Genomic DNA, 25,154 nt, shown 5'->3' on the forward strand with positions numbered 1-25,154 from the left:
GCTTGCGGGGATGACTTTGCTGTCCCTCCACATTGTCCTTGCAGGTATAAATTATTCTAATACTTTTTAAAAAGCAACATAACAAAATAAGTTCTCGAAAACAGTAGTTCCTTAATCATAAACCACATAGCAAAGGTATAATATAACCATTACGATTTATACAAGGATATTAACGATATAATCATTTCATAACAAAGAAAAATATATGTTGTCCTGTCAGGACTTGGACAGACAAATGCGGCGCAGCCTTCCGTCTGCCCAGTCTTTACTGCTCGTACCTCACCGATTTACATCAGCGCTTTAGAGAGAATTCAGATCTAGGTATACGCTTAATTTTCGTCAGTCTTGTTTCAGAACATGAGGTGAGTGCAAAATGCTTCTTCAGATCAAATAAACGTATCTTATTGGTACTGTAAGTACGCTAATTCAGCGCCTAGTCTACGATCAAAATCTGACTTGCAAGATGGCGACGTGGTGGAGAATTCAAAGGTGAAAATCTGCTTAGTTAGACACCAACACGACCAGCCTAGATTTTAATGCACTATAATGCAGTCGTAACCTCCACATAATTATATGTCAACATTGGTTGCAGTACATGTTTCGTTGTTATTCCGGAAAAGGTCATATCTCCGGAATGACCCATCCCCCAATGGAATACATTCAATTGCGTTTGTGTGACAGCGTGATAAGAAGCAACAATAACAACACATTCAGCGACTCTGTGTTGGTTGAGGCCGCACATGTAATTGGAATGTTTTCCCCTAAACCTGGGATCCATCAAACATGTCACTGCAGCGGAAGCTGGATTTTATTGGTATACACCCCATTAGCGTGTGATCAAATCTGTCAGATGGTACCAGTGATATCCTCATGTTTGATAGCAGGCCACCACTGCCACTTGTAAAGGGCTCCCTAGCGAATATATTGCATTGAACATGTAGTTCGCCTGGCCGAAACGATGCACACAAACTACTAACGTCATGGCATGCATCTGACATCTATGGCATCCGATGTCTATTATCGGAGAGGGCGGTGAAGGGCCTGTAAAACATCATGTTGCGTGTCATCTTAGGCAGGACAGTCAGAACATTTCTGTAATTGGTGTCAATTTCTAGGTAAGCAGTTTACAAATAATTGTGCAACCGTTCAGCTGGTGGGGGTGCTTGTTGAATGTACAAATACACCGTTATGCACAATTACGTCTCCTCTACGTTCTCTTCATTCTTCACCTTGGATCAAACATGCATGCCTGCAAGAATACCGTTTCATTGTCTATAGTTGGAAGGAGCAGTGCCCAGTAGCAGCTCCCGCTCATGGCAAGGAACGGGCAGATCCGGCTATCAAATCGTGTACGCGTACACAAGACCTTGAAGATTAAATGAAAGGCCAAATACTCTAATTTGGACTATTAGGCGCTGTACAGCATGTTTTTTTTTAATATATATTTTTCTTTATAAAAAATTAAATCGTTGTTTCCCAAAGGTAAATATATTTGACTATAGTCTGAACGTTACTAGCATAGATGCATCAAAGTGGGCTGCTTCTTTTACATTCTAAGGCATTGGAAGTGCTGCCTGTGCTTCCCTGCTATGATTTCCTCTTAGCAGTTTTTTCTAGGTTAGTCCGCTTGTTAGTTGCAAACTCTATCTTCAGTTGTAATGGTTCACCTAAAGTTGACTTTTGCTGTCTCATTTTTTTCCCTCAGACAATGTATCATGACTCTGAAAGGTAGCATCTATTCCTTTAAGCATTCTGTAATACAGAATGCAGTTTTGGACGTGTTCCCTGTCCTAGGTCGTCCTTAATCTTGAAATGGACAACCCACTACCTGCCGATTGGGCTGTAAATATTACCAGTACAAATATAGCTCTTCTTTTACTTCTCTGTAATTCAAATGTTCCTTATTTGTTCATTATGATTCATTTAACCCCCCCCCCCCTTAGTTTATCTTTTAGTTTAACTAAAGAGTCATATCATATTAACTAACGTGCAGATTACCTTGTTTTAAATAGAAAACAATGCACACACTCTGTGCAAATGTTAGTTGATGATCATTATTCTACTCCTTTCCTTTGTTTGCCATATAAACACTGCTTCCAATATCCTGGCGTATCAGTAGGTCCCAGTGATAGCAGATGTGATGCAACAGACAACTGCAGGTTTAGAATAAGAGAAGCCACAAGCAATGCTCTTGGTCAAGTGTTGATCAATGCATTGACCCTTTTGGTAGGTTCCAATGTTTTACCTCAGTAACTTAGTAAGACTAAGGACATCCATTGCGGACACATGCAGTCATATCTTCAAAAGAGCAGATCCAAATATAGTTATTTATGCTGTGAGTGTGTTGTCACGTATAGGGCTGGGATGTCACATAATCTGATATGCCGCCAATTGTGTTTATTTGGGCCAAGTTCTTTTTCATATGGTTAATGGTATTGTTATGCAAAGGCCATTTCCAATGTCAAAACAATGATTTGTGGTTTGAGAAAAACAATTTATTTATGCTGTTAGTTATTTGGTAACTAGCACTCCTTCACGTTTAGCAGTATGGCAGTGGGGGGGAGCTGTCTTAAGTTTTGAATGCATCTCTTACAAAGGAGTACATTCGAGTACCTTGATCTCACAAAGCGTATGTTTTATTGTTATCCTTTATTCATAACAATTGTACCAGCTATGCTTGGAGGCCCATGTACAGTGCACATAAATTACAGCTTTGTGATTATGGCTCTTTTTTTTGTCATGTTCAGAAGGAACAACATTGAAGAGACATGGTCTCTATACATTTATTCGCGTATGAACAAGACTTTGTAACTTGATGAATAGGAGAAACAAAATGTCCCCTTTCTATTCATGCACATATTTTATTGAACTATCACAGTTCAAGGTGTTTCCATCTAGCATTAAGCAAATACAGGCCCTGTCGAAGAGGATATCAACAAGTCACTCTACGAGGTGGACATTCGTCTGCTAGCTTCACTGGCTTGTTTTGTTGATGTGTTCCAAACCAGACATAATTTTGGCACAACAGGTCAGGCTAAGTACATGCCAAGATATGACAGAGGCTCTTCTCATCATTCTTCACATTAATGGGGTGTCATTGTGAAATTAATAAAAAAATCTATTAGGGACAGTAAGGCTCCTATGACTCATAATAATTCACTCTCTCCCTCGCTCTCTCCCTCGCTCTCCCCCACTCCAACCTCTAACTCTCCCTTCCTCCCTCTGGCAGTTGGATGTGTTATTTCTTTCCCAGCGTAAGCTACATAAAGTATTGATTTAAAATGGATGTTTTTTGCTACGGCACGTGTCACTGGGGTCTGACGGCGTGCTGTTCCCCCCCCCCCCCCCCCCCCACTCCCCTCTCTTTCACCGCAGGTCGTTTGGTACTGCAGCCATGCTCCTGCTGGTCCCCTGATTCGCGAAGCAGCAGCCTGCTTCTCCCGATCTCAGGATGTCCAGTAGCTCGGGCTACCCCGCTAGCCAGGGTGGCTCCAGCGGCGAGCAGACCCGCTACCCGCCCCACTCCGTTCAGTACACCTTCAGCAACGCACGGCACCAGCAGGTAAGCAGTGCGTTTTTTAAACCAACCGCAATGTAGTTGTTGTTGTTGTTGTTGTTGCTGCTTCTGCGCTATAGGTTCATGCAAAGCAGATTTGAGGTAGATTTACATGGAAGGGAGGTACTGTGCTATAGTCTGGTTTTGGATCCTATACACGGATATATTAGGACAATGATGATGCAGAAATTGGATTTGGCTGGATTTGGTTGACCACAGCCAAGTGGGTGGATTTGTGAGTGGATTTGCTATTGGTTGGCAATGGAAGTCTTTGCAACCAAAGTTAGTGAGTCTTATTTGCCAGAGGAGATGAAGTGTCGTCTCTTTTGATGATTTGATGTTGTCACTGGGAGAAAAAAAGGAATTTTCTTAAAGTCTTCAAAGAAATCTTTTGGCTTACTTACTTTTTGTCTTTGAAATGCTACTTTGCTAAAGCCTTGAAGCGATGCAACCATGCCAGTTATTTTAAGACCACATAAACTATGAGCAGTGACTGACTCCCAATGTCTGAAGGTCTTCTGTAAATGTTGGTTACAAAAATGGTGACATCACTTTTTTTCAAATTCCTGTTTGTTATTTTCTTGCTGTCCGTCTGTCTGTGCTGCTCTGCTGAGATCTGGTAGAATCCTCTCCACAATGTGCCTCCAAAAGTCCCACTTTGGGTTTCCTAAATCAGTATAGGTTTTCCTTGGACTGTATCTTTCATTCGGGCTGGAACTATTTTATTCAGGCTGGAACTTTTTGCATCTGTGTTTACATATTTATGTGTATATGTACAGCATTCATACTTAAGGATAGGTGTAGGACTATGAGAGGCATGCAACGCTCCCATTCACTTTGTATTGGACGCAATAGGCAAAGGGATTAATCTGGGTTAACTTTATGCAAATGTTTGGGCATTGTTTCCACTGAAGTTCGGCCCTTCAAATGGACAAACCATATTCATTGTGTACCGGCAGACTTGTGTTGAATGTCATTTCCTGGTTTCAAGCACCTACATTCTAAATGTGTCAACACTCCCATCGTTGCAAGCTTGCTGGTTTGGTTGGTTTGTGTTTTGTGCTGCACAGTCAGTAGGGTTGAACTCACAGTTATATTGGCACAATTATTGTATTACAGATACGTTATTCCGACAAGCAATATTTCAGATGTTTCCACCCCATCATTGGCATAAGCTTTTTGCTTGCAAATTTCTGGTAACATCAATGTTATTTTATTCTGGATACATAGGAGTGGGGTCTAGTGGCCTCTGAGGCATTGGATAATTTATGGTAATGTTGGAATGAAGTTTTGAATTTGTATTTAGTATACAAATGATTACGGACAAAGAATGGATTGTAGCATGAGCCGAAAAAGCCCATTCTTTCTTTCCAAGAAGGCGAGTAATATTATATTGTCTCTTTGAAGGAAACTAATATATCAAGCATTTCTTAGAAATATTCTCTTTTGCTTTCTGTGCTGAGGTGTGTCGTGAGTTCTGTGTAAACCAAGGATAATAATTCAGTTGTTATAACTATATCTTTCACTACATCGCAGACGGGAGGACATTATTGCTCATCAAGGAATATATTTTCTCCCTTTCATTAGAGTTTCAATATATCTTCAGTGGAGTTCGTATCATGTTTGTTGGGTATTTTGGACGACACAATTCGTAGAAGCAGAGTTGTTACGTAGAAAACGGTCTGCAGAACATTTCTGGGCAGCAGGACTATTTGTTTAAATCTGGAACAAAAAAAGGACTTGGGAAATATTCCCTCTTATTGCACCAGGTTTGTTTGCAGGTCAGATTGTGTGGGGGATATTTATGGTCCTTTGTGGATTAGTTCTCTGGGATGGAGGCTTAAAAGAGTCTGAAACATTTTTTAATTAAAGCACCCAGGTGTTTTCTTCTCTGTCTTGGCTTTGTGTCTATCTTGTTATGTTTCTACAAAGTAGACCAGCTAAATGTTGCTGTTTTCTCCCTGGATCGTCCCAGTCCAGCTCCTAAAGTGTTTCTGTGTGTCTGTCCCCGTCCAGGAGTTTGCCGTTCCAGACTATCGATCCCACTCACAGGACCCTCAGGGCCGGAGAAGACCCTCATTGCTGTCAGAGTTTCACCCAGGAGCTGAAAGGTGTGAGACTCACCATGCAACATCTATTTGTAAAAAATATTTATTTTTAATCTATTTTCTTTTTGTTTTGCTTTGTATCAACTGTGATAACGTGGGCTTTTTCAAATGAATTTTATTTTTCATTTTGCTTCCAAATGGAATATATCTAACCTCCTTATTTTTGACAGCCGAGGTTTTACCAAGGAGCGTGGCCTCGCTGAAACAAACGACAACCCCTGATGCTTAACCCATTTGTGCCGGCTTCTGCGCGGCGCAACATTGTATCTACTAGATACAATGTTGCGCTGCGCAGCAGCTGGCACAAATGGGTTAAAAAGTCTCTAAGGTGACTGGTCTCAGGACCATCAGGCACCTCGCGCAATGACCACTGCCGCTCTCTCCCCAGGCCGCCGGAGAACTGCCATGGCTTCGAGATGCAGTTCCTCTCCTTCACCGCCCAGGCCATGGAGCAGCTGGAGGCCAAACGGCCCCGCATGGAGACCATCTCCGAGTCCCACATCGCCCGCGCCCCTTCCACCACCGGGGGCATCATCATGCCCCTGCCCCACACGGTCCAGGACAGCCTCAGGGCCAACATGGAGGTGAAGAAGGTGTGGCGCAGCGCCTCCAGCCGCTGTTAAACGTTCATGGTGTTTGTGTTCTAAGGCAGAAGTAGATCAGGAGGTAGCATGGGTTGGCTGGTAACCACAAGAATGCTAATTCGAGTGTCGCGGTGTCCCTGAGTAAGGCACCTAACCCTAAACCTAACTATTCCCGACGACCTGGCTGTCGCCTTTCATGGTTGATTCTGCCGTCGGTGTGTAAATGTGTGCATGAATGGGTGAATGTCAGGCAATATTGTAAAGCGCTTTGGATAAAAGCGCTACATAAATGCAGTCAATTTGCCATTTTTGTTTTTAGTTTAATGTTTTTTTTTTTATAGAAGTCATCTTCATTTGTCTGCTCCGTCGTTGACCTTTTTGTTGCTGCCGTTCAGGAGTCCCAGTACAGCATCAAAATGGAGTCCCCAGGCGGCCATGCGTCCCACCTGGGGGAGGACCAGGACACGTCCCCCTCCAAGCTGTCCAAGGAGGAGCTGATCCAGAGCATGGACCGTGTGGACCGGGAGATCGCCAAAGTGGAGCAGCAGATCTTCAAGCTGAAGAAGAAGCAGGTGGGTGTAGTGGGGGCGGGGGAATACACCTGCTCAACAAAACCCTGCTGAACATAACCCTCCTTACCTTCATAGTGTGGTCCCTCAGTTACCAGGACAAATCTTTAATGGAGCGCCGGACTAAATCGTTTGAAGGGTGTGGTTTAGCATGTTTGTTTTTTTTTGGTCCGGCAATTTTCTGTTTCCTCCTGGTCATTTTGTTGTTGACGAGGAAGCCGATGTATCCCGCCTTTGTCTCGCACTGTACTTGATCTTTCAAAGCCGGCGTAAGGGAGTCCTGCCAAGCCCAGCAGGCTGGCTCGGGCTGCAGCACCCGTTCCCAGAACAGACCCATTAACCAGGTCGCTTCTAGTTCTGAACCATTGACACGGTTACAGGCTGCTAACCTAGGCCCCCTTACAGTATGTTTGTTTTTGATAGTTGCATTTAGCAATCACTTTGACACAAAGCGAACTGCAGCGGAGATGGTGCGAAATGAAGCATGTCATCACTATTGGAGCAACCACACACTTTTGAAGGGTTGCACAACAACCTGACACAGTGCAGAGTAGCCGCACTGTGTATTATTAGTTGATTACGTGTGAGAGAGGATTGGCTAGGTTGTTTTCCTTGGGACAACCAGTAGCCTGTCGAAGCCACTCGTCCTATGCTGTAAATTCTTATCTGGGTGTGATGATTAGTCAAGCTATGTCTGGTTGCAGTTAACTGCTTGCAGAAAGCAAATGTTTGCTCTCCTAGATCCTTGTTTCCTGTGTGGACCTCTGGCCGACCTCACGCTTGTCTTCCATTTCCTTTAGATGCTGTTGTTTTCGTCTTTTTTTGGTCCTTTTCTCATTGGAGAGGAATGCAAACACAGTTTGATTCGGTAGCACTTTTATGTTCCCAAGGTTCTCAGGGATTTATTTGTTTATATTGGGTATTTCAGGAGCTTCTAATCTTGTCCCTATAACCTGGCGGGTTGACATACCCTTTGACCTGCAAACACTCACTGCCAGTTCAACTCCCTGTCAAAGCGGGGTCTAATGGGAAAACCTCTGCTTCCACAGGAAAATAACGAATCTCAAACAAGTGGATAAGCTGTAATCTGATGCCAGACGGCTGCCCCAATATCAGCGTCTATCATTTATTTCCCACTTAAACTCCCAACTTTCTGCTCATAAAATCAAATTAAATTATTTTGAAGTGGACTTGCACCGTTTGTTGATTTGACTCGAAGGACTACCCCACCCTTCCGGTGTGTTGAATCTGCCGTTGCATATTTGATACTGACTTGTCTTGTCTGCATGTCGTCCCTTAGCAACAACTGGAGGAGGAAGCCGCCAAGCCCGTGGAGCCCGAAAAGCCTGCGACTCCGCCCCCGGTGGAGCACAAGCATCGCAGCATCGTGCAGATCATCTACGACGAGAACAGGGTTGGTCTTCCTCACCCGTCACTCAACCGCTAAACCACTGCTGTCTGCAGGCCTGGCGGCTGCTGCTCTGCTGCACTGTTCAGATTGAGCATTATTTTATCAGGTTTTCTCTGGCCTGCGAAAGGCTGAAAGCATTGGCTGTTTTATTGGGGAATGGGTTTATTTTTAGAAGGGGGCATTTATGTCTAATCTTTGTCATTTTCATTTTAAGACAGGTTTTCTCATGTCCTCTGACTTTATTTTTTAAAGTTTTTTAAGAAAGAATTATTGTTGGGGTTTATAAACATAATGACGAGCATCCTTTCTGAACAACACTTTAAGCAATTTACAGTCTCTAGAAAAACAAAAACCCTGTCCTGTATTGCAGTGCAGCAGAAGCAAATCTGTGTGTGTGTGTGTGTTTCTTTGCTTCCTGTGTGTACATGTGTCTGCGCGTGTGTACGTGTGTGCGTGTGCATGCACGCGTGCCTGCGTGTGCGTGCGCCTGCACATGCACGTGCACAGGAGGTTATTATAGTTCATGGTTCTCAGACGGAGCAGAGGGAACGCCTTCCTCTCTAGTTACCCATTAACCCTGGGAGCAGAAGAGCCTTCCCCAGCACAGTCCCCACCCCCAGGCCAGCTCCCCCAGCCCCATGTCTGTGCATACAGGCAGTTAGGAAAATGGCAGGATATGAGAATCTGGTTGCAGTTTGCAGAGCAGCCGATTGGTGTCTCACTCACTCACTCACTCACTGTGTGTGTGTGTGTGTGTGTGTGTGTGTGTGTGTGTGTGTGTGTGTGTGTGTGTGTGTGTGTGTGTGTGTGTGTGTGTGTGTGTGTGTGTGTGTGTGTGCGCAATTACATAGATATCAGTACTTTAGTGGTCTAAAAAGGGTTTTATCTTTTTAAGGAACCCATGCTCTGCTGATCTATGAGAAAGTGGGGGGGGAAAAACAAGTCAAGGAAAATAACTTTTCCTGTTCACAGCTGGATTTTGACAACCACTCCCTTTTTGGTCTTCAGGGAGATAATGGTTCTCTTTTGACATTCCTGATCACAACACGAGAACTACAAGTGCAGCACAACGTTAGTGTTTAGCACAAGTCACTCCTGGTTGTTATGACAAAACATGTTAAAAACGTTGCCTTTTAGAGACCTCTCCCTTTTGTTGGTAATCTTTGGTATATTGTTCCCTATTAAAATATATAATAAATCATACTTTGTGGTTTTTGGATTCCAGTAGCGAGTTTGTGTCAAATGACCTATGAGCTCAGAGATGACACATAAGAGAGGGTGATTTAATGAAAGTTATAAAACAGATATTTAAGTTCCTTGATTCTGATCGGCTCGAAGCTGTTGTAACACAGACCTATGACTGCATAATAATACTTTTTTGGCATTAATGTGCCGCCATATGCCAGCCTGTGTTGCTAGGCAACCATTTTTCTATATTGAGGAACTTGGTTGCTTGGTGGAAGAATCATGATTTGCTTTCCATAAAAATATAAAAATGATGTTGCTTTTTTCATTTGTGAAATCTTACAAGGGAGTCAATAGTAACGTTTTTATAAAAGCAATAGTCACTTGAGGCAATGCTTCTTTTGTGTTCTGTCCTCTCTTATTGCTAAAATAAAACATTAAATTGATTAAATTATTAGTTATTCATCCTTGTCTTCTCTTTTCACAGAAAAAAGCAGAGGAGGCCCATAAAGTATTTGAGGGTCTTGGCCAGAAGGTTGAGCTGGTAGGTGATTCAGCAGAAAAGCCCTCATTGTTTATCTTCCATGGCGCTGATGATTCACACCTCACCAACTTCCTGTGTTTGTTCTTATTGTTGTCTTTTTTTAGCCCTTATACAATCAGCCGTCGGATACAAAAGTGTACCATGACAACATCAAGACGTGAGTATCAACTTCTGCTTCATACCCCCCCTCATCTCGCGACGCCAGTGCTTAACAGTGGTGAAGAGCATGTTCTATGCATGACCCATAACTAGTTTCTGCTAAAGGAGGACGATCTACCTCCCTTGTTCCCGGCTGATGGCCAGGACCGCAGCGTAATGTAAGGAAGGAAAAAAGTGTTCTGAAAGGGGGCGGAGCCGCACGTGTCTTGAGTGTCCAAGGCCAGGAAGTCTAGTGTCAGAGTCCTTATCAGCAAGCTGCATGAGAACAGCTCATATGGTCCAGGCTTGTATCTGGGGATGGGGGAGGGGGGGGTCCCAGAGCGCTCTGTGGGTCTGATGGCTCTGATGGCTCGTGCTCCCAGGGTCAGCCCCTCTGCAGTGTGTTATCCTCACGGTCACCATCGTGTGCAAACAAAATGGTTCCCAGTATTTTGTGCCCAGCCTCTGTGTAAACAAACAATGAACCGGCACATCTTTTCTCTTTTTTTTCTTCTTCTTCTTCTGTAAATATAAAAAGAGAAAATGTCTCCCCTATGTTGGAAAAAAGGATTAAACGAGTAAATTCAAAGAATTGTTCTTATCTGCCCAGGTTCTCAGACTTGTTGACTGCAGTTTTAAACACACAAAGCACAGGGGTGTCCTTGTGTTGGTACACCTTGATGGTCCAACGCACTCTCTGGAATATCTATGCGTTCATGCATTTTTTTCTAGCCTATTGTATCACTCTCCTTCTGCAATTCACTACAATAAACAAATAAGCAAGACTGCAGGAGCTGTTGCCTCATCTCACAGCAATTGCGATGCCTTCGTTGAACTGAACACATTCCATTCTCTTGCAGTAACCAAGTAATGAGGAAGAAGCTGATTCTGTTTTTCAAGCGGAGGAACCATGCTCGTAAACAGAGGGTAAGTGTCTCCGCGGCCGGGGAAAGGGAAGGGTGGCAAGGACGCGCTTCCAGGAATTTATTTCGAAAGCCGTGCACCCGTCCTACTCGGTGACCGCCGGCCCAAAGAGGGCGAGGGTTGCCCCCAAAATCTGAAGCGTTGAAACCATGTCTCGGAATTTATTATGTTTACCATGTTTTATCACAGTGGTGTAGCGTAGCCGCTTCATTCTAGTGTGGTCGTTTCACCGGAATTGGTTTAAGGACGCAATTTTTACAACAGACTGGAATATTTGTTTGTCTGCAACTGTTAGTGGAATTGGCAGTTAAAGTTTTTATTTTTTATTTTTTATTTCTAAGTATACGGGGTGTTGACACACTACTCAAATTAGACTATGCATCTTGACATCTGTGTGTGGTCCATATCTTGAGCTCATGTGCAAAGCGGTTATATTTAAATCCAGTTCATGAGACTTACATTTTTATGTGGTGTAGGCTACGCGATTAACCTCATGAAATATTCTTCGATTTCTCCTTTCTCCTTCTGTACTCTTTAGTGTGGCAAATCAGGAGCGAAAGCATTACCAATCAAACATTACTCAATTACTATAATTTGAGTTGTCGACAAAAGTTTATATTAACTTTACTTTAATAAGAGTCAGAGACAAACATCTCTTTTGTTATTAGAAATTTAAACATAAAGACAATAAAATATAGTCTTAATAAATCCATGTCTTATTTTCTACGTCTTTATTGCAAATTGCTGTGGCATGGTGGAATCTCTGTCTGTCTGTCTATGTCTGTCTCTTTCTCTTTTATTATCATTCTCTCTTTCTCTCCCCTTCTCCCCCTTTTCTCTTTCTCCCCTTCTCTCTTTCTCCCATTCCCTCCCTTTCTCTCCCTCTCCATCTCCCTATCCCACTCCTCCTCCCCTTCTCTGGCTGTCAGGGTCAGACAGACCTTTTGGACTCTGAAGTGTCCATGGCAATGTGCCAATAGGAAGGTGAATTGTTTGGCCTCTTGCTACAGAGAGAGGGAACAAGTCTGCTTTGTTCTCCCATGATGGGACTCTTTCCACTCCACATTTTAACTCGTTCCGGATGCTTGGATTATTTGTTTTTATTTTTTCATGTCAGAATGTCGTTTTTCTTTGCAGCAAGACTTAAGTTTGGTGCTAGATTTTTCCTCTGGAGTGTATTTAATGGAACTCTTTTACAGGTGGACCATTTATGCTTATTTTCATGCAGGTTGTCAGACGGTTGCCCTGCAGCCTGATCTATACACAGAGAGCGAATGAAGTTTAGATTATTTTATACTTTTGTATAATATTTAGGGTTAGGGTTATTTTATTAAATGTATATATATTTTTTTTGACGTCATAGTCAAGGCAGCATGCGTTTGTTGCTTAGGCAGCTGTAAAGTGCTGTGGGAAACACTGGGGTAGATATAAGGCATCTTGCTGTCCTCCTCCGGCCACGCATCGGGGATCAAACCCACAACCTTCGGAACAACCTAGCTACCAAACTACCCCACTATCTGAATACAATGCAATCCCACCAGACCTCTGCATTGTGACTCCGCTGGTCGAACACTCCACGGCCCAACATGGCTCCTCTTTGTTGTTCACGTTGGCAGGAGCAGAACATCTGCCAGCGCTACGACCAGCTGATGGAGGCCTGGGAGAAGAAGGTGGAGCGGATGGAGAACAACCCGCGGCGGAAAGCCAAAGAGACGCGGACGCGCGAGTACTACGAGAGGCAGTTCCCCGAGATCCGCAAGCAGCGGGAGCAGCAGGAGCGCTTCCAGAGGTAAAGCTCCCCGCGGCTCCCCCCCCGTTTGGAACGCCACGGGTCAGGTCCCCCATGGAGGTCACTGGCCCGTCATCCATGGTTATCTAGAGGTCACTGTCCTCTATCAGGTCTGTGTATTTGGTCAGAAACGCAGAAGTTGGACCAAAACGAAACGGCGTCGTGGCTTTTGAATGGATGACAAGCATTCAGAAAAACGTGTCTTTTTCTGAAGTAGCTTTTGTGTTTGTTGTTAACGCCCTCCATGTTTCTGCCTCAGGGTTGGCCAGAGAGGAACGGGTCTATCTGCCACCATAGCAAGGAGCGAGCACGAGATCTCTGAAATCATCGACGGCCTTTCTGAACAGGAGGTGGGTCGGAAGTACACGTCATATTTCCTGTTCTCCATTGAATACCTGTTTAGTCAGTTGGCGTACGCTGCTTTCCAAAGCCACACACGTTGAACTTGGCTACGTGTGATTAAGGAGCCGGTAAAGGGTTAAGGCTCCTTGCACCAGGAGGCCTGCAGGGTTGGGTGCAGCCAATGGGATTCAAACCCAGTACCTCTCGGCTTGTGGTTCTACCCCCTATCCGCTATATGATGACGCCAATCCTTACAGTCTATGAATCGCCCAACTCCTTGATGAGTCCCACACTGACCCCAAGCTTGTGTCCCCCCCCCCCCCCCCCGTCCCATCCCGCCCCGTCCCAAAACAGAACAACGAGAAGCAGATGAGGCAGCTGTCCGTCATACCCCCCATGATGTACGACACGGAGCAGCGGCGGGTGAGGTTCATCAACCTCAACGGCCTCATGGACGACCCCATGATCGTGTACAAAGCCCGGGGCTTCATGAACGTCTGGACGGAGCACGAGAAGGAGATCTTCAAGGAGAAGTGAGTGGAGGACCTCAGGTGGCGTCGGCACTTTGGCGGGGTTGTGTTGCTTGTACCAACTCAAGCTTTGTTATGAAGCTTGAAGTGTGTGTGTATTTGTATGTGTATGTGTATTGTATGTAGTTACTAACTACCACAATGTCTCGTCTTTGTTTGTTTTTTTATAAAGGTTTCTGCAACATCCCAAGAACTTTGGCCTCATTGCTTCTTACCTTGAGAGAAAGGTGAGCAGTTTTTATGGGAAGTTATGTAAATGCTCTGCATGCATAACTGCATTGTGATCCTACCATTTGTTACCCATCCAGCAGGATTTTGTTCTTTGATTTCTGCAACAGAAAAGTTATTTATGTCAAAAATCATTGATTATTACACTAACCAATAACGAGCATTCATTATTATCGTTATCCATAATGTGCAATAAGTTGGCCAACCAAATCATGTCCAAACCTCTTAAGGATGTGAACCTGTGAGGTCACAGCAGTCGTTTTTTGCATTCTCAGACGTGTGTTACACCCTGATTACTCACAGAGCAGTGTTAAACTGAGAGTGAGTTCAGAGTCAAACACACAGGTGCAGCTTGAAACGTAATGAATCAAAAGTCATTCATGTGACGGTAGGCCTCTGTGTAAAGACGGCCCCTTTTCCTGGGCGGCTAGACGAGCTGGGCCGGTGTTTTACTATACTGTAAACATTTGCGTAGCTATGGTTAGTGGGCGGGATGGTATAAGATTCCCATTTGGGTCCCGGCCAAATGTTACTGGGTTAGATCTTCAGCATCCCCAGGCGTCCTCGAACAAGAGTCTTTATTTTATTAATGGCACGTGCGTCACAAATCTTTTTGGAATAAAGCATCTACAGAATGACTTGAAACAAATACAAGTAAATCCCAGTCATCTGCGTTGCTGTCTCTAACGCACACCATGCCGACGACGCGGCTATGTAAACCTGGGGGGGGGTCTCCCTCCGGAGACCTACTGTTGACATAGCAGCGCAATCCTTCTTCCCCTGTGTTGTGTTTACATTGGTGTGCTGGAGAGCGCTCTGCACGTCTCTTGGTCACTGTCAAGGAATGTTCAACTGGGGTTTGAGGCCAACCAAAGCCATGATGCAGGAGGATTGGTCAGTTATCTTGCGTCATTTCATTAATGGACGAACCAAAACCAGGCAGAGGGAATTTCCGTTTCCTGGGAACGGAAATTCACGCGAGATTGCGTCTTATCTCAATCGGTAGATGGGCCTTGAGCTCTTGAGCTCTATCGCATTGCACCACCAGGTCTGCGGGTTGTCGCACTTTCACTCGTCCCTCCATACTTTCACTCAACATCCTGTAGTGTCTGCGTGTTTTAACTCTTGATCAGCCATTTGGTTGGGCTGAAAACCCTCACAGTGTATGGATTAACATGGAGTTTCATTTGATTGTCCTTGAGTCATTTACCTTTTACCTGTCTTGTTTCAGTGTGTGTCAGACTGTGTCCTCTACTACTACCTCACCAAGAAGAACCACAACTACAAGACTCTGGTGAGACGCAACTACGGCAGGCGAAGAGGGAGGAACCAGGTAAAGTTGGCCCTTTTTTTCCCCCCTTGCATGTTGTCGTTTTCTTTCTTTGAATTCGATTTTTCTTTTTTCAAGGGTAATATTTAATTTTGTGTACCGCCGGGTTTTCAAGAATCCACTCAATGCTTTTCTCCATTCACCATTCATACCTGAAACCCATATCTGGCAAATGGGTTTTTAATGCATGGTCTCTCTCTACATGTTGGACCCACTCACAGAGTGGGTCCAACATGTAGAGAGAGATCATGTAAAGTGTCCACTTTACATGATCTCTGTCTCGAAAACACACATGGTTGGCCCTGGTCCGATCAGACCTAACTGGACCGGAGGGCAACAACATCATTTAAAGTGAACCATGAGTAGAACCGTGTTGTGTTAACGGTGGCGAGCCGTCCGCTGTTTCATGCTCATCGCGCATTGAAAAGATCGAAGCTCACGTTTGAATCGTGGTAACTCTTCATTCTTCAGTTCATGGTTTTGAGCGGTAAACTCGGACCAGTTGAAGCAGCTAAACCAACCCCCGTTTGGCACGACCCCTGTTCTTTCCCATGGAGGGTTCAGTGTCAAGCGGATGGGGAGGGAGGAAGGCCCGTCGGTGGTTCCTCCAGAGTGCAGCTCTCGAGTCCTCTGTTTTCACTTCATTTATCATGCATGTACGGCTAACAAGACATCTGTGTCTAATCAATACCTCTTGACCTAAGTAGCACAGGAAAAGGCCTTCCAGTGTCCACAGACGTTTTCTTTTTTCTGTCTGGTATTTAAAGTACCTCCCCCCCCCCTCCTCCTCCTCCTCTTCCTCCTCCTCCTCCTCTTCCTCCTCCATCGTCTCTTCATCTCAGTAGTGCTAATCGAGGGGAAAGCTCCCTGCCCAGTCGTAGCGCTCAGATAAGCAGGGGCTTTCCACCAGCATGATGTTTGAAGAACCCGGGTCATTATAAAATAACCTGAGCTGCCTGGCAGATTTATAGAGGGCAGTTGGAGAGTACCTGGCCTTGGTATAAATCAGGCTTTATTTACCTGGTTGACCTAGCATAGAGCTCCCCCATTGTTTTTGTTGGCCTGGAGGGAAGAGGAGAGCAGAGAGAGAGCGAGATGGAGAGAACAAGTACACGACTATTGGTCAGGTTGGCTTTTCAGCCCACATCAAGTTCGTCATTCGCTGTATAAAAGTGTTTATCTTCTGGGCTTTTGTTTGCACTCTTTCTTGACTATATCCGTTGTGGTCTTCTTGTTTGAAGGTTATTTAGGTAACGTGAACCTTAGTAATGCCATACAGAGTGGATCGTGTTTTTCTGCATTTATTGGAATGTCTTATGTTCTATGAGGACATGATGGTGGAGGTTGTGTCTAAAAGGTTGTTTTAAAGAATATAACATTAATATATATAATATTGATATTGATATTATATACTAATATAATATAGAATATTATATACTAATACATTTACTGTCGTAAAGAATTTGTAGCTGTGATATGAACTGATGAAACGGTCATAAAAAAGATCAGTAACCCTAAAGATAAAACCCATGTTCTCGTATTAACCTGTATACACAGTGCTGATGTGCGCAAATTATGTGCCGCCATTCTGAAAATACTTCAGTCAGTTCACCTCCAAGCCTCTGTTAAAGACCCAGCAGACAACTTCACATTGTATACGGGCCAGCCGCGGGTCCACAGTTTAGAAATGTTTGTTCAGGATTGCCCGATTTTGCTGTGGTCATCTTTTTAGATTTTGTTATCCATCGCTCTTTGTATGTGCCTGCAGGTGCTGGTCTTCAGCACATCATAATTCTTATACACCCTCTAATGTGGTTTTTAAAAACGTTTCAAGAAGTGTTTATCCGTCCCTTTGGTTCCACAAAATGGGGTTTCACTTTATTGTCGTTAATGGCAGAGCAGTATATTTTCCTATGCCTTTCAAAGATGCTCCCCAGCTTTGACAAAGTTTCTGTTCTTTGTCTATTTCGGGGGCCTTTGGCATCTGTGAAAACAAACCAACTAGTATCGCGTGGATCCATTTCTAATGTTATCTGGCTTTCATTTAAATTGTTTTTTTTACTCCGCATTCAAATTATATGTTTCACCATCAAAATGACTCATGACTGAAATGTGGTTGCCTAGGGTTGGGGGCATCCATAAGCAATGAAATGGTTTCAATTCGACTAAATCTGGTTCCACTGGGACCTGGCCAATAGCCGGAAATTGTTCAGCGAGTTGATAATCCTCCGAGCAATGATTGGAGATCAACTTTATGTGATAAGTGAGCCATCTGACACTAACACCCTGCAGCCTTGGAAACAAGTACACATATTCTGCACACGGTCGTTTTCAGAAAAACTGCCAATATACTTGAGCTAACAAATCTGTTAAAACATGTACGCGAATGTCCCTAAATTTGCCTATCTTCTTTTTCAAACCTTACTGTTTTTGCCTGTCCCAAGCGGAAGCCATTTTCCAGATTATTTTGTGAACCTAGGAAAGGGGTAGTCAAACGATAAAACTTGCATATTTCAAACAAAGTCAGGCCAGTTACTCAGAACGGCTGGCCCTTCCATTCCCCTTCCCTGTTAATGTCAGGTTCCTGTAACGGACATTGAATTTGGATATGGAGCATGCAGTCAGGCAAATGGGTCAGGTCACATGAGGCGTACAGCAGCAGTCTGGAGCTGGGACGTCATCCTGTTAGACCGTGTCTGTGTGAAACGAGAGCGGCTCCTTTCGGAGAGTCAGGCTGCAGTTCCGCTTTTCTAAGCTGTGTTATTAAAGATTATAGGGGGCGGTGAGTTGATCGTTTAGACAGTGCGACCATCTAAATTATAGCTTGGACAGGCAAACGGCTCCACCGCTTTTTAGAAAACGTTGACCAAGCTATGCGTTGATATCGGAAAGGAAATGTATTTGTTCACTTTGAGGACATTGCCCCATTCTATATTATCATGGGCGGGGGGCAGGAGTAGCAGTGTTCAAACCTGTACTTATTAACTATTACTCACTGCTACTGCGCCGCTCACTATTCTGAAGTGGCTAAAGTTAACTAGTTGGGGCGAGCAGGAGCGCTTATAGCGTGGGTAGATCTAACGGCAGGGAAATACAGGAGCAGCCAGAAAAAGTGAGTCGGATACAAAAAAGGAAAAAAATCCACAGCCACAGAGTCAGCATTGGCAGCAGCTATATGCTGAGTATCGCTGTGTTTTTTTCTCTCCCTCCCTCGTTAACTTCTCAGATCTTTCGCTCCTTAAAAAAAATAGAAAAAAGGACACCCCTCCAAGTTACGCGTTAGTGGTACGACCCGGGCCATCTGACAGGCCCAAAAAACTCACTGTGCTGCTGTGAGTGCCAATCAAAGAGGAGCGCTCGCAGGGATTACCTTGGGTGACCCTGCGTAGATTAGTGCGTGCATGTGAGATGGACAATTCTTTGGGCGGCTTAAGCGGCCCGATGACACGCTTTCCTGGAATCCGTGCGGCGGTGTTGTGGCCAGGCAGCCCTTCTAAGGAGCACCACCATGGTGCACTCGCGCCTCTCCGCCGCTCCCGCTGCCGCTGCCATGGCCCGACCGGAGGCTAAGCCCGCATCTGCAGTGCCAGAGAGCCGTGGCCTGCTGCGAACCAAATGCTTTTTTTTCGTGACCGGCAACAAATGAGCTTAAAGGTACGTCGGCGAAGCGAGGGTGTTGAGGCGAGTTTTCTCTTTCCGTTTTTTAATGGTTGTTTTTGCCACGAGTACACTTAGTTCAGTTGTAACTGTTTACTTTTGTTTGTGATAAAAAAAAAATGGGTTGCGCTCTGTCTTCTGCTCTCTCTGTCTGCCTGTCTGTCTCTTTTTCTCTGCCACATTTCTCTCTGCCACATTTCTCTCTCTGTTTCTCTCTTTCGCTCTCTTTCTCTCTCTCTCGCCGCCCCCCCCATGTGCTCTCGGTCTCTGGCCGTCTCCCTCCCACTCCTATTACTCAACATGTAGTCCTTGGCCTATATATTGTAGCATTCAAGGTAATATGCATGTATACTCGTGTTATCGAAGCATCGTAATAAATTGCATTTTAATTAAATCCAAATACCTAACCCACGTGGTTATTATATTATATGGATATGATAAAACTTGATCCAGGAGCTCCAGCTATCCTATTACCAAAGAAGGATATATATATTCAAGCCAACAGGGCTATCATTACTCTTAATCACTTTAAATGTCAAATACCACTGTGGGGATCTATAGATGTAGCTTTTTATTGCATGGCATATCCTGGCATAGCAGTTAGGAGGAGATGTGTTCTGATAAAAGTGCTGCATCACTGAATTGACTCCAGCATGGCAGGTCATCATGTCCATTGCTAATGTCCAGTGCTAAAGTCCGATGAGTGATTACTCCGATTGGCTGAAATTTCCTTGTCCCTGTACAAAGGAAGAAGGGTGTGTGGCAGCCTGCCAGCTCTGACACTTCCACTCGCCTTGAGATCATCTTGCAGCTATCTATGTTGGGCTGAACCTCTTGCACGAAAGCTCAGGTTTACTCCAGAATAACTCTATGGTTGTTTGAAATGCTGACTGATGACTGGGAGTTGTCGCTACACATTCAAAAGTTACAAGGGTGTCTTGTAGGTTGTTGTAAACTTATAATAGTTTTTAACTGGAAGATTTATTGTATTAATATCAGCTATGAGCAAGATGACTCTTCCAGGGTCCAGTGAATTCTCTGGTATATCTCCGCTGACATCATTATAAGAAGAGAGACAAATTACTCTGGTGGTCCATGTGTCATAAAGTAGAGATAGACCGCTATGGTTTTTTCCGGGCCGATACCGATTATTAGTAGTCAAGGGGGCCGATAACCGATATTTGGAGCCGATATTAATTTACAGAAAAAGGGAAAAGATTGGTGTCAAAATTTTGAATAATACAAACTCCAACACTTAACGTCATTTAAATGCTTTTAAGCATATGTTTAATAAACACAACAGCTTATCAGATTTGCAACATAACACAATTTAAACAAATAAATGGCTCACTAAAATTTTCCTGAACTGAAATGTTAATCTTTTACTTATCTTTCTTTTAAGTTCAAACAAAAACAAAAAGTGCAGGGTGTTCTAATGAAGTTAACTGAAAATTTAAATAAATAAATAGTTCCCTAGTTAAACAGCCATTATTGCCTGACAGTTTTCTCTCTGACAGACGGTGCTTTGCTGTCATTTTCTGCAGCTTCTCATGTGGCTTACACACACACACACACACACACACACACACACACACACACACACACACACACTATTCTCTAGCCATCCCCTCATCTTGCTTCCCTGCAATAAAACTAACTGAATTTTTCTCTCTCTTTCTCTCTCACACACACACACTACTTACTTTTATCACTGACTATTTCCCATCAATATTATCAGCAACCTTGTTTCAAGTGATTAAACCGTTAAAAAACACTAAATAGCCAGGAGCATCTTCACTTTAATAATCAGTGTTTATCATAGGAACAGACAGCTGCTGATAATGTATTGGGCCTCACAGTAACGTTAGTAGTCGTGAGTTGTAGAGTTTCGCTAAAGTCTGCTGCGCGTCTAGAGCCAGAGAAGGAGAAAGCGGACCGCTGGGCTAACGTTACGCTAAAAGCTAATCAGCCTTCACCTTAAAGCCTAAGGGCTCGAGGGGCTCCGTAGTTACGCAGTTGGATAGCGCATTATGCAGTTGTAGGAGTATAACCACCGCTTAACGTGCTTCCCTGCAACAAAACTGGACTGAATTGAGTTTATTAGGTTTTTACTCTCACTCACACAGAGACTTCTACTATCACAGACTATTTCCATATTGATATTATCAACAAACCTTGTTTCGAGTGATTAACAGGCATGCCTGGATGCCGGACTGCGAGCAGAGCTGCCGCTTATGTTTATATAACGTTAATGGGCTCACAGTAATGTTACTAGTAGTTGTGAGTTGTAGAGGACTGGGATGTTTATTACAATTTCGGGTGAGTCTGCTGCCTTAACTTACCTCGAAACCAAACCAAACCAACCTTTTCTCCTCTCCGCCGTGTGTGTCAGCACTGTGCATGCACAGCTTTCACTGCTGATTGGCTGTTACCCGTCGTGGCTCTGCGTGTAACCAGAGCGTGTAACCAATCAGATGGTGCTGTGGGTGGGACAATGCTGGAGACAGCGTAGGGACAGCAGACAGAGAGGCGCGGCTGCATCAGAGCCAAAATAACCCAGTTTTAAATTGATCTCTTATCGGCCGTCGGATCAAAAAACAAGGCTGATGCCGATATTCATCAAAATGCCGAATATCTGCGCCGATAATCGGTCGATCCCTATCATAAACCTTCAGACCCCTCCGCAGGCAGCTCCTAATGTGTCCCCGCTTCTCAGCGTCACCTTGGTTACGAGTACAGGCTACACGCTCACCTAAACATCTGGTCCTCATTTATATGAAGAATTAATGTTCTTCACTCTTCTAACCTAACAGCAGTTTCTACAGATTTCATTCAGATTTGGATAATCATTGAATATCAATATGTACTCATTTAGCAATGTGATTTAGCAAAGTGCCCAAATTGTTCTGCCCCAAAGTCCATCAATTTACTAGTTGCTCGCTTGTCTCAGTTGCAGGTCATTATAACATGGATGCATTTACAGCAGTTTTAGCCTGGTTTTCATACAGAGCAGGCTCTGCTCATTTAATAATTGAAGGTGCTATATGTACTATGTATAATGTACTGTAGTAATTCATAGAATCACCATGATATGACATGAGAAATTAAGGAAACATGCCATGTCGAAATACTGGCTTACCAAGAATCCCACAGCCAGTATGTTCTCCTTTTTTCAATTTCCGTTCCGGGTCGGAACATTTGTGTTAGTTTTGGCCTGTGTGTAATGAATCACTATTCTCCATGTGCCCTGTGTTGCCAGACATGAAATACATTGGCACACAAACACAGTGTGCTGCAGCCATGGAAGCAAGCAACTGAACTGGATTTACTCAGATTGTGATACATTTTAGTACCTAAATAGACTCTTCCTCTTTCGAAAATGCTCTATGAACAGAGCCGGGCTAAAACATCTTGGAGTTGCATTTTAAAGATTCAGCTTAGAATGCAGAAGGATTCCAAGATGGAGGCCACATGAGCTGGTGTGTGTGTGTGTGTGTGTGTGTGTGTGTGTGTGTGTATATGTATGTGTATATATATATATGTATGTATGTATGTATGTATGTATGTATGTATGTATGTGTATATATATATGTGGATATATATATGTGGATATGTATATATATATGTATATATGTATATATGTGTGTGTGTATATATATATATGTATATATATATATATATATATATATATATATATATATATATATATATATATAATGCAAACTAATACCGATTAACTAACAGTGTAGGAAAAGTGTGGGACAACTTTTCATTGTTAAAATATAATAATTGCGCCTGTCTCAGAATATTCTGTTGCACTCTGCTCTTCATGCACTCGCGTTATTTCAGGGTCCACAACCTGGCAACCCATGCAAGCTTCGTGTCTTGGCCGGAGGCAGAGGGGGGGAGGGGGCCGGGCGGGCGGTGACAACTCTCTCCAATGTTGTGAATTTGGATTACATTACCAATTTTATACGCTTGGTATCAGTGTTGCATATGGTATCTCTAATCAGCGTTAAAACATATCATTTTTTCTGTTTTGGCTTATGTACGGTTGCTGCCAACAGATACAGCAGATTCTTGACTTTTACAATTTATCAAGCTTTTTACCCAAACATTTAGGTTTAGGTAATGCACAAGGTTTACACATCCAGCTATATTTGTTTCTTTAAAGAGAAAATACCTCAAGTGGCCCATGGCTAGTTCTTGTGAATCGGCTGAGGATCCGGGGGAAACGTAAGCTCTCTAAATATTTGCGCCATATCAGGAATGTGCTTAATCTAAATTAAAATCAAGAGAAAACTCAAGAAAGCATCTCAGTGGAGAGGCCAGGGGTTGAGACGGTGGTGGCTATGGGGAAGGACGAGATAAGGGGAACTTTGTTCAGGAAAACTGCTGCTTGGGTAGTGTTGGTAGTGGGGTAGTTGGTAGTGTTCCTCATTGCCCTGATTGTGTCCAATATCATCAGGACCCGTCAGTTTAAAATACCGGTAAAAAACTGGTAAAGAATTGCACATTAGCATTTGTGCATTATGTATTTCTCCTTTTTATATATTCATCCATCCATGTCGATCAACGCTTATGGAGCAGATATTCCAACAGGACGGCATAATTTCAGCTGACCTACAGCTGCATCCCCTGAAGCCAAAGCAGCTGTGGAGGAAGGGGAAAGTTGGTGGCTCTTTACTGGCGTATGACCGTGCCCGGCACTCACTGTGGCGAGCACTGGGGCACTCGGGTGACACAGGACTAAAAGTAGGCACAGCCAGTAGACGGCTACTGAGGACTGACTAGTCCAAAATGCTCCTGGCATTCTTTACATCTCTCAGACACTGCTTTGTAATAAAACTGCCAGGTCATGCAAAGGAAGATAGAAACAGGACGATTGCGCGTTGAGAGAGAGAGTGTGGACTGACACTTAAGAGCCATGCTGGTGACTTTACGCCGAGCCACGTTGGTGGGGAATAAACGTCCCTAACCCTAGACAGCCTCGACCTCTGTTTTATTTTTTTTTGCCTCTTTCTGTTTTAATTATATCTCTGTCCTCCTGTCTGCCTGCGTGTCTTTTTTCTGCTCCCACCACTGAGTTAAGCACATTCCTTGGCCCCATCTGGTACCAGCATGGCTTGGCATAGTCTGACTTGTTCCAGCACTTTCATGGAACACTAACGTGTGTGTGTGTGTGCGTGTGTGTGTGTGTCAGAATCAATGATAAGGAACGTTGCCCTCTCCTCTGCTCCATGAGGATGGAATGGAGGCCTGATTGCTTTGTGGCTGTGATCCTTTATTTTTCTTTGATTGGCATCAGGCTTTTACCTGGCACTGATCCAGAGGACGCTATCTGTGTTGCAGTCATTCCAATGTTTCGGTGCCTCATGTTTCTGCTGATGGAAGGAGCAGGTGAACCTGTAACACGGTCACGCTAGCCATATCACCCCCCCCCCCCCCCCCCCCCCCCCCCCCCTGGCCTTTCGCCTTCTTATCTTGTCGTGCTAGTTTATGAGAATTGTGTGCAGCCTGGTGGGGCTGGAGATGCAATAAAGAGTGGCTGAGCTTTATGTTGTCTGCCACTTCCACGATAGTTTGTGTGAATGGGGAAGACCAATAGATTAATATCTCACTTGTCACTTGTCATTTCTGCATTGTAGTCGTCGATACAGAAATGGCTTTCCGTCGGAAAGGCCTTTGATCATCTGTGTGAAGAACTTATGTTTGTTTTTTTATTAAAAAAAGAACAATCAGGATTTCAGTTGACAAAGAGCGAAATGAATGACTAACTGGGCTCTTTGTTCACAGCAAATCACACGTCCCGCGCAAGAAGACAAGGTAGAAGAGAAAGCCGAAGAGGACAAATCCGAAAAGGCAGAGAAGAAAGAGGACGAGGAGAAGAAAGACGAGGAAGAAAAAGATGAGAAGGAGGAATCCAGGTGAGATGGGACCTGGGTTTGAGGGTGCAGGCTTCGGGCCGGCCATGGTCCAGCTGCTGCTCTACAGTTAGGCTGTCGACTCGGACTCACCCTCTCTTGGCTCCACTACCAATGGGATGGACTTCATTTGAGCCTCCATTTAAGGCAACTGGCGCTCTGGATGCTCATTGTGGGGACTCAACGGTCTTCCATTTAGATTCAGAAAAATATGCCTTAGGGAGAATCTCTGGCCGTTTTGAACCGCTACGGTAACTTTTTTTTTAACTGGAAGGTCCTTGAATGCAAGATCCCTCACTTTCTCCTGTTGCATCATGAATCAAGGGGTTGGGTTA

General features: G+C 44.0%; 1 protein-coding gene across 2 annotated transcripts in view; it reads left to right on the forward strand.

Moving 5' to 3' along the window:
- Positions 1 to 243: 243 nt before the first annotated feature.
- ncor1 (nuclear receptor corepressor 1) overlaps positions 244 to 25,154 on the forward strand; it is a 57,365-nt gene continuing 32,454 nt past the window's right edge. The window contains exons 1-15 of one of the 2 annotated variants that reach the window (XM_079738669.1): positions 244 to 362; positions 3,376 to 3,562; positions 5,573 to 5,667; positions 6,053 to 6,257; positions 6,644 to 6,820; positions 8,118 to 8,231; positions 9,901 to 9,957; positions 10,062 to 10,114; positions 10,956 to 11,022; positions 12,636 to 12,808; positions 13,068 to 13,158; positions 13,505 to 13,683; positions 13,853 to 13,907; positions 15,140 to 15,241; positions 24,692 to 24,822. In XM_079738669.1, the coding sequence (XP_079594795.1) occupies positions 3,452 to 3,562; positions 5,573 to 5,667; positions 6,053 to 6,257; positions 6,644 to 6,820; positions 8,118 to 8,231; positions 9,901 to 9,957; positions 10,062 to 10,114; positions 10,956 to 11,022; positions 12,636 to 12,808; positions 13,068 to 13,158; positions 13,505 to 13,683; positions 13,853 to 13,907; positions 15,140 to 15,241; positions 24,692 to 24,822 (1,610 nt within the window). In that variant the 5' untranslated portion in view covers positions 244 to 362; positions 3,376 to 3,451. Of the gene's footprint in view, positions 363 to 3,375; positions 3,563 to 5,572; positions 5,668 to 6,052; positions 6,258 to 6,643; positions 6,821 to 8,117; positions 8,232 to 9,900; positions 9,958 to 10,061; positions 10,115 to 10,955; positions 11,023 to 12,635; positions 12,809 to 13,067; positions 13,159 to 13,504; positions 13,684 to 13,852; positions 13,908 to 15,139; positions 15,242 to 18,654; positions 18,893 to 24,691; positions 24,823 to 25,154 lie in introns of those variants that run through there. The other variant, XM_079738670.1, reaches the window with a different exon arrangement.

The sequence above is a fragment of the Pollachius pollachius genome (genome assembly GCF_949987615.1).
Source record: "Pollachius pollachius genome assembly, chromosome: 6".
Taxonomy (NCBI): Eukaryota; Metazoa; Chordata; class Actinopteri; order Gadiformes; family Gadidae; genus Pollachius; species Pollachius pollachius.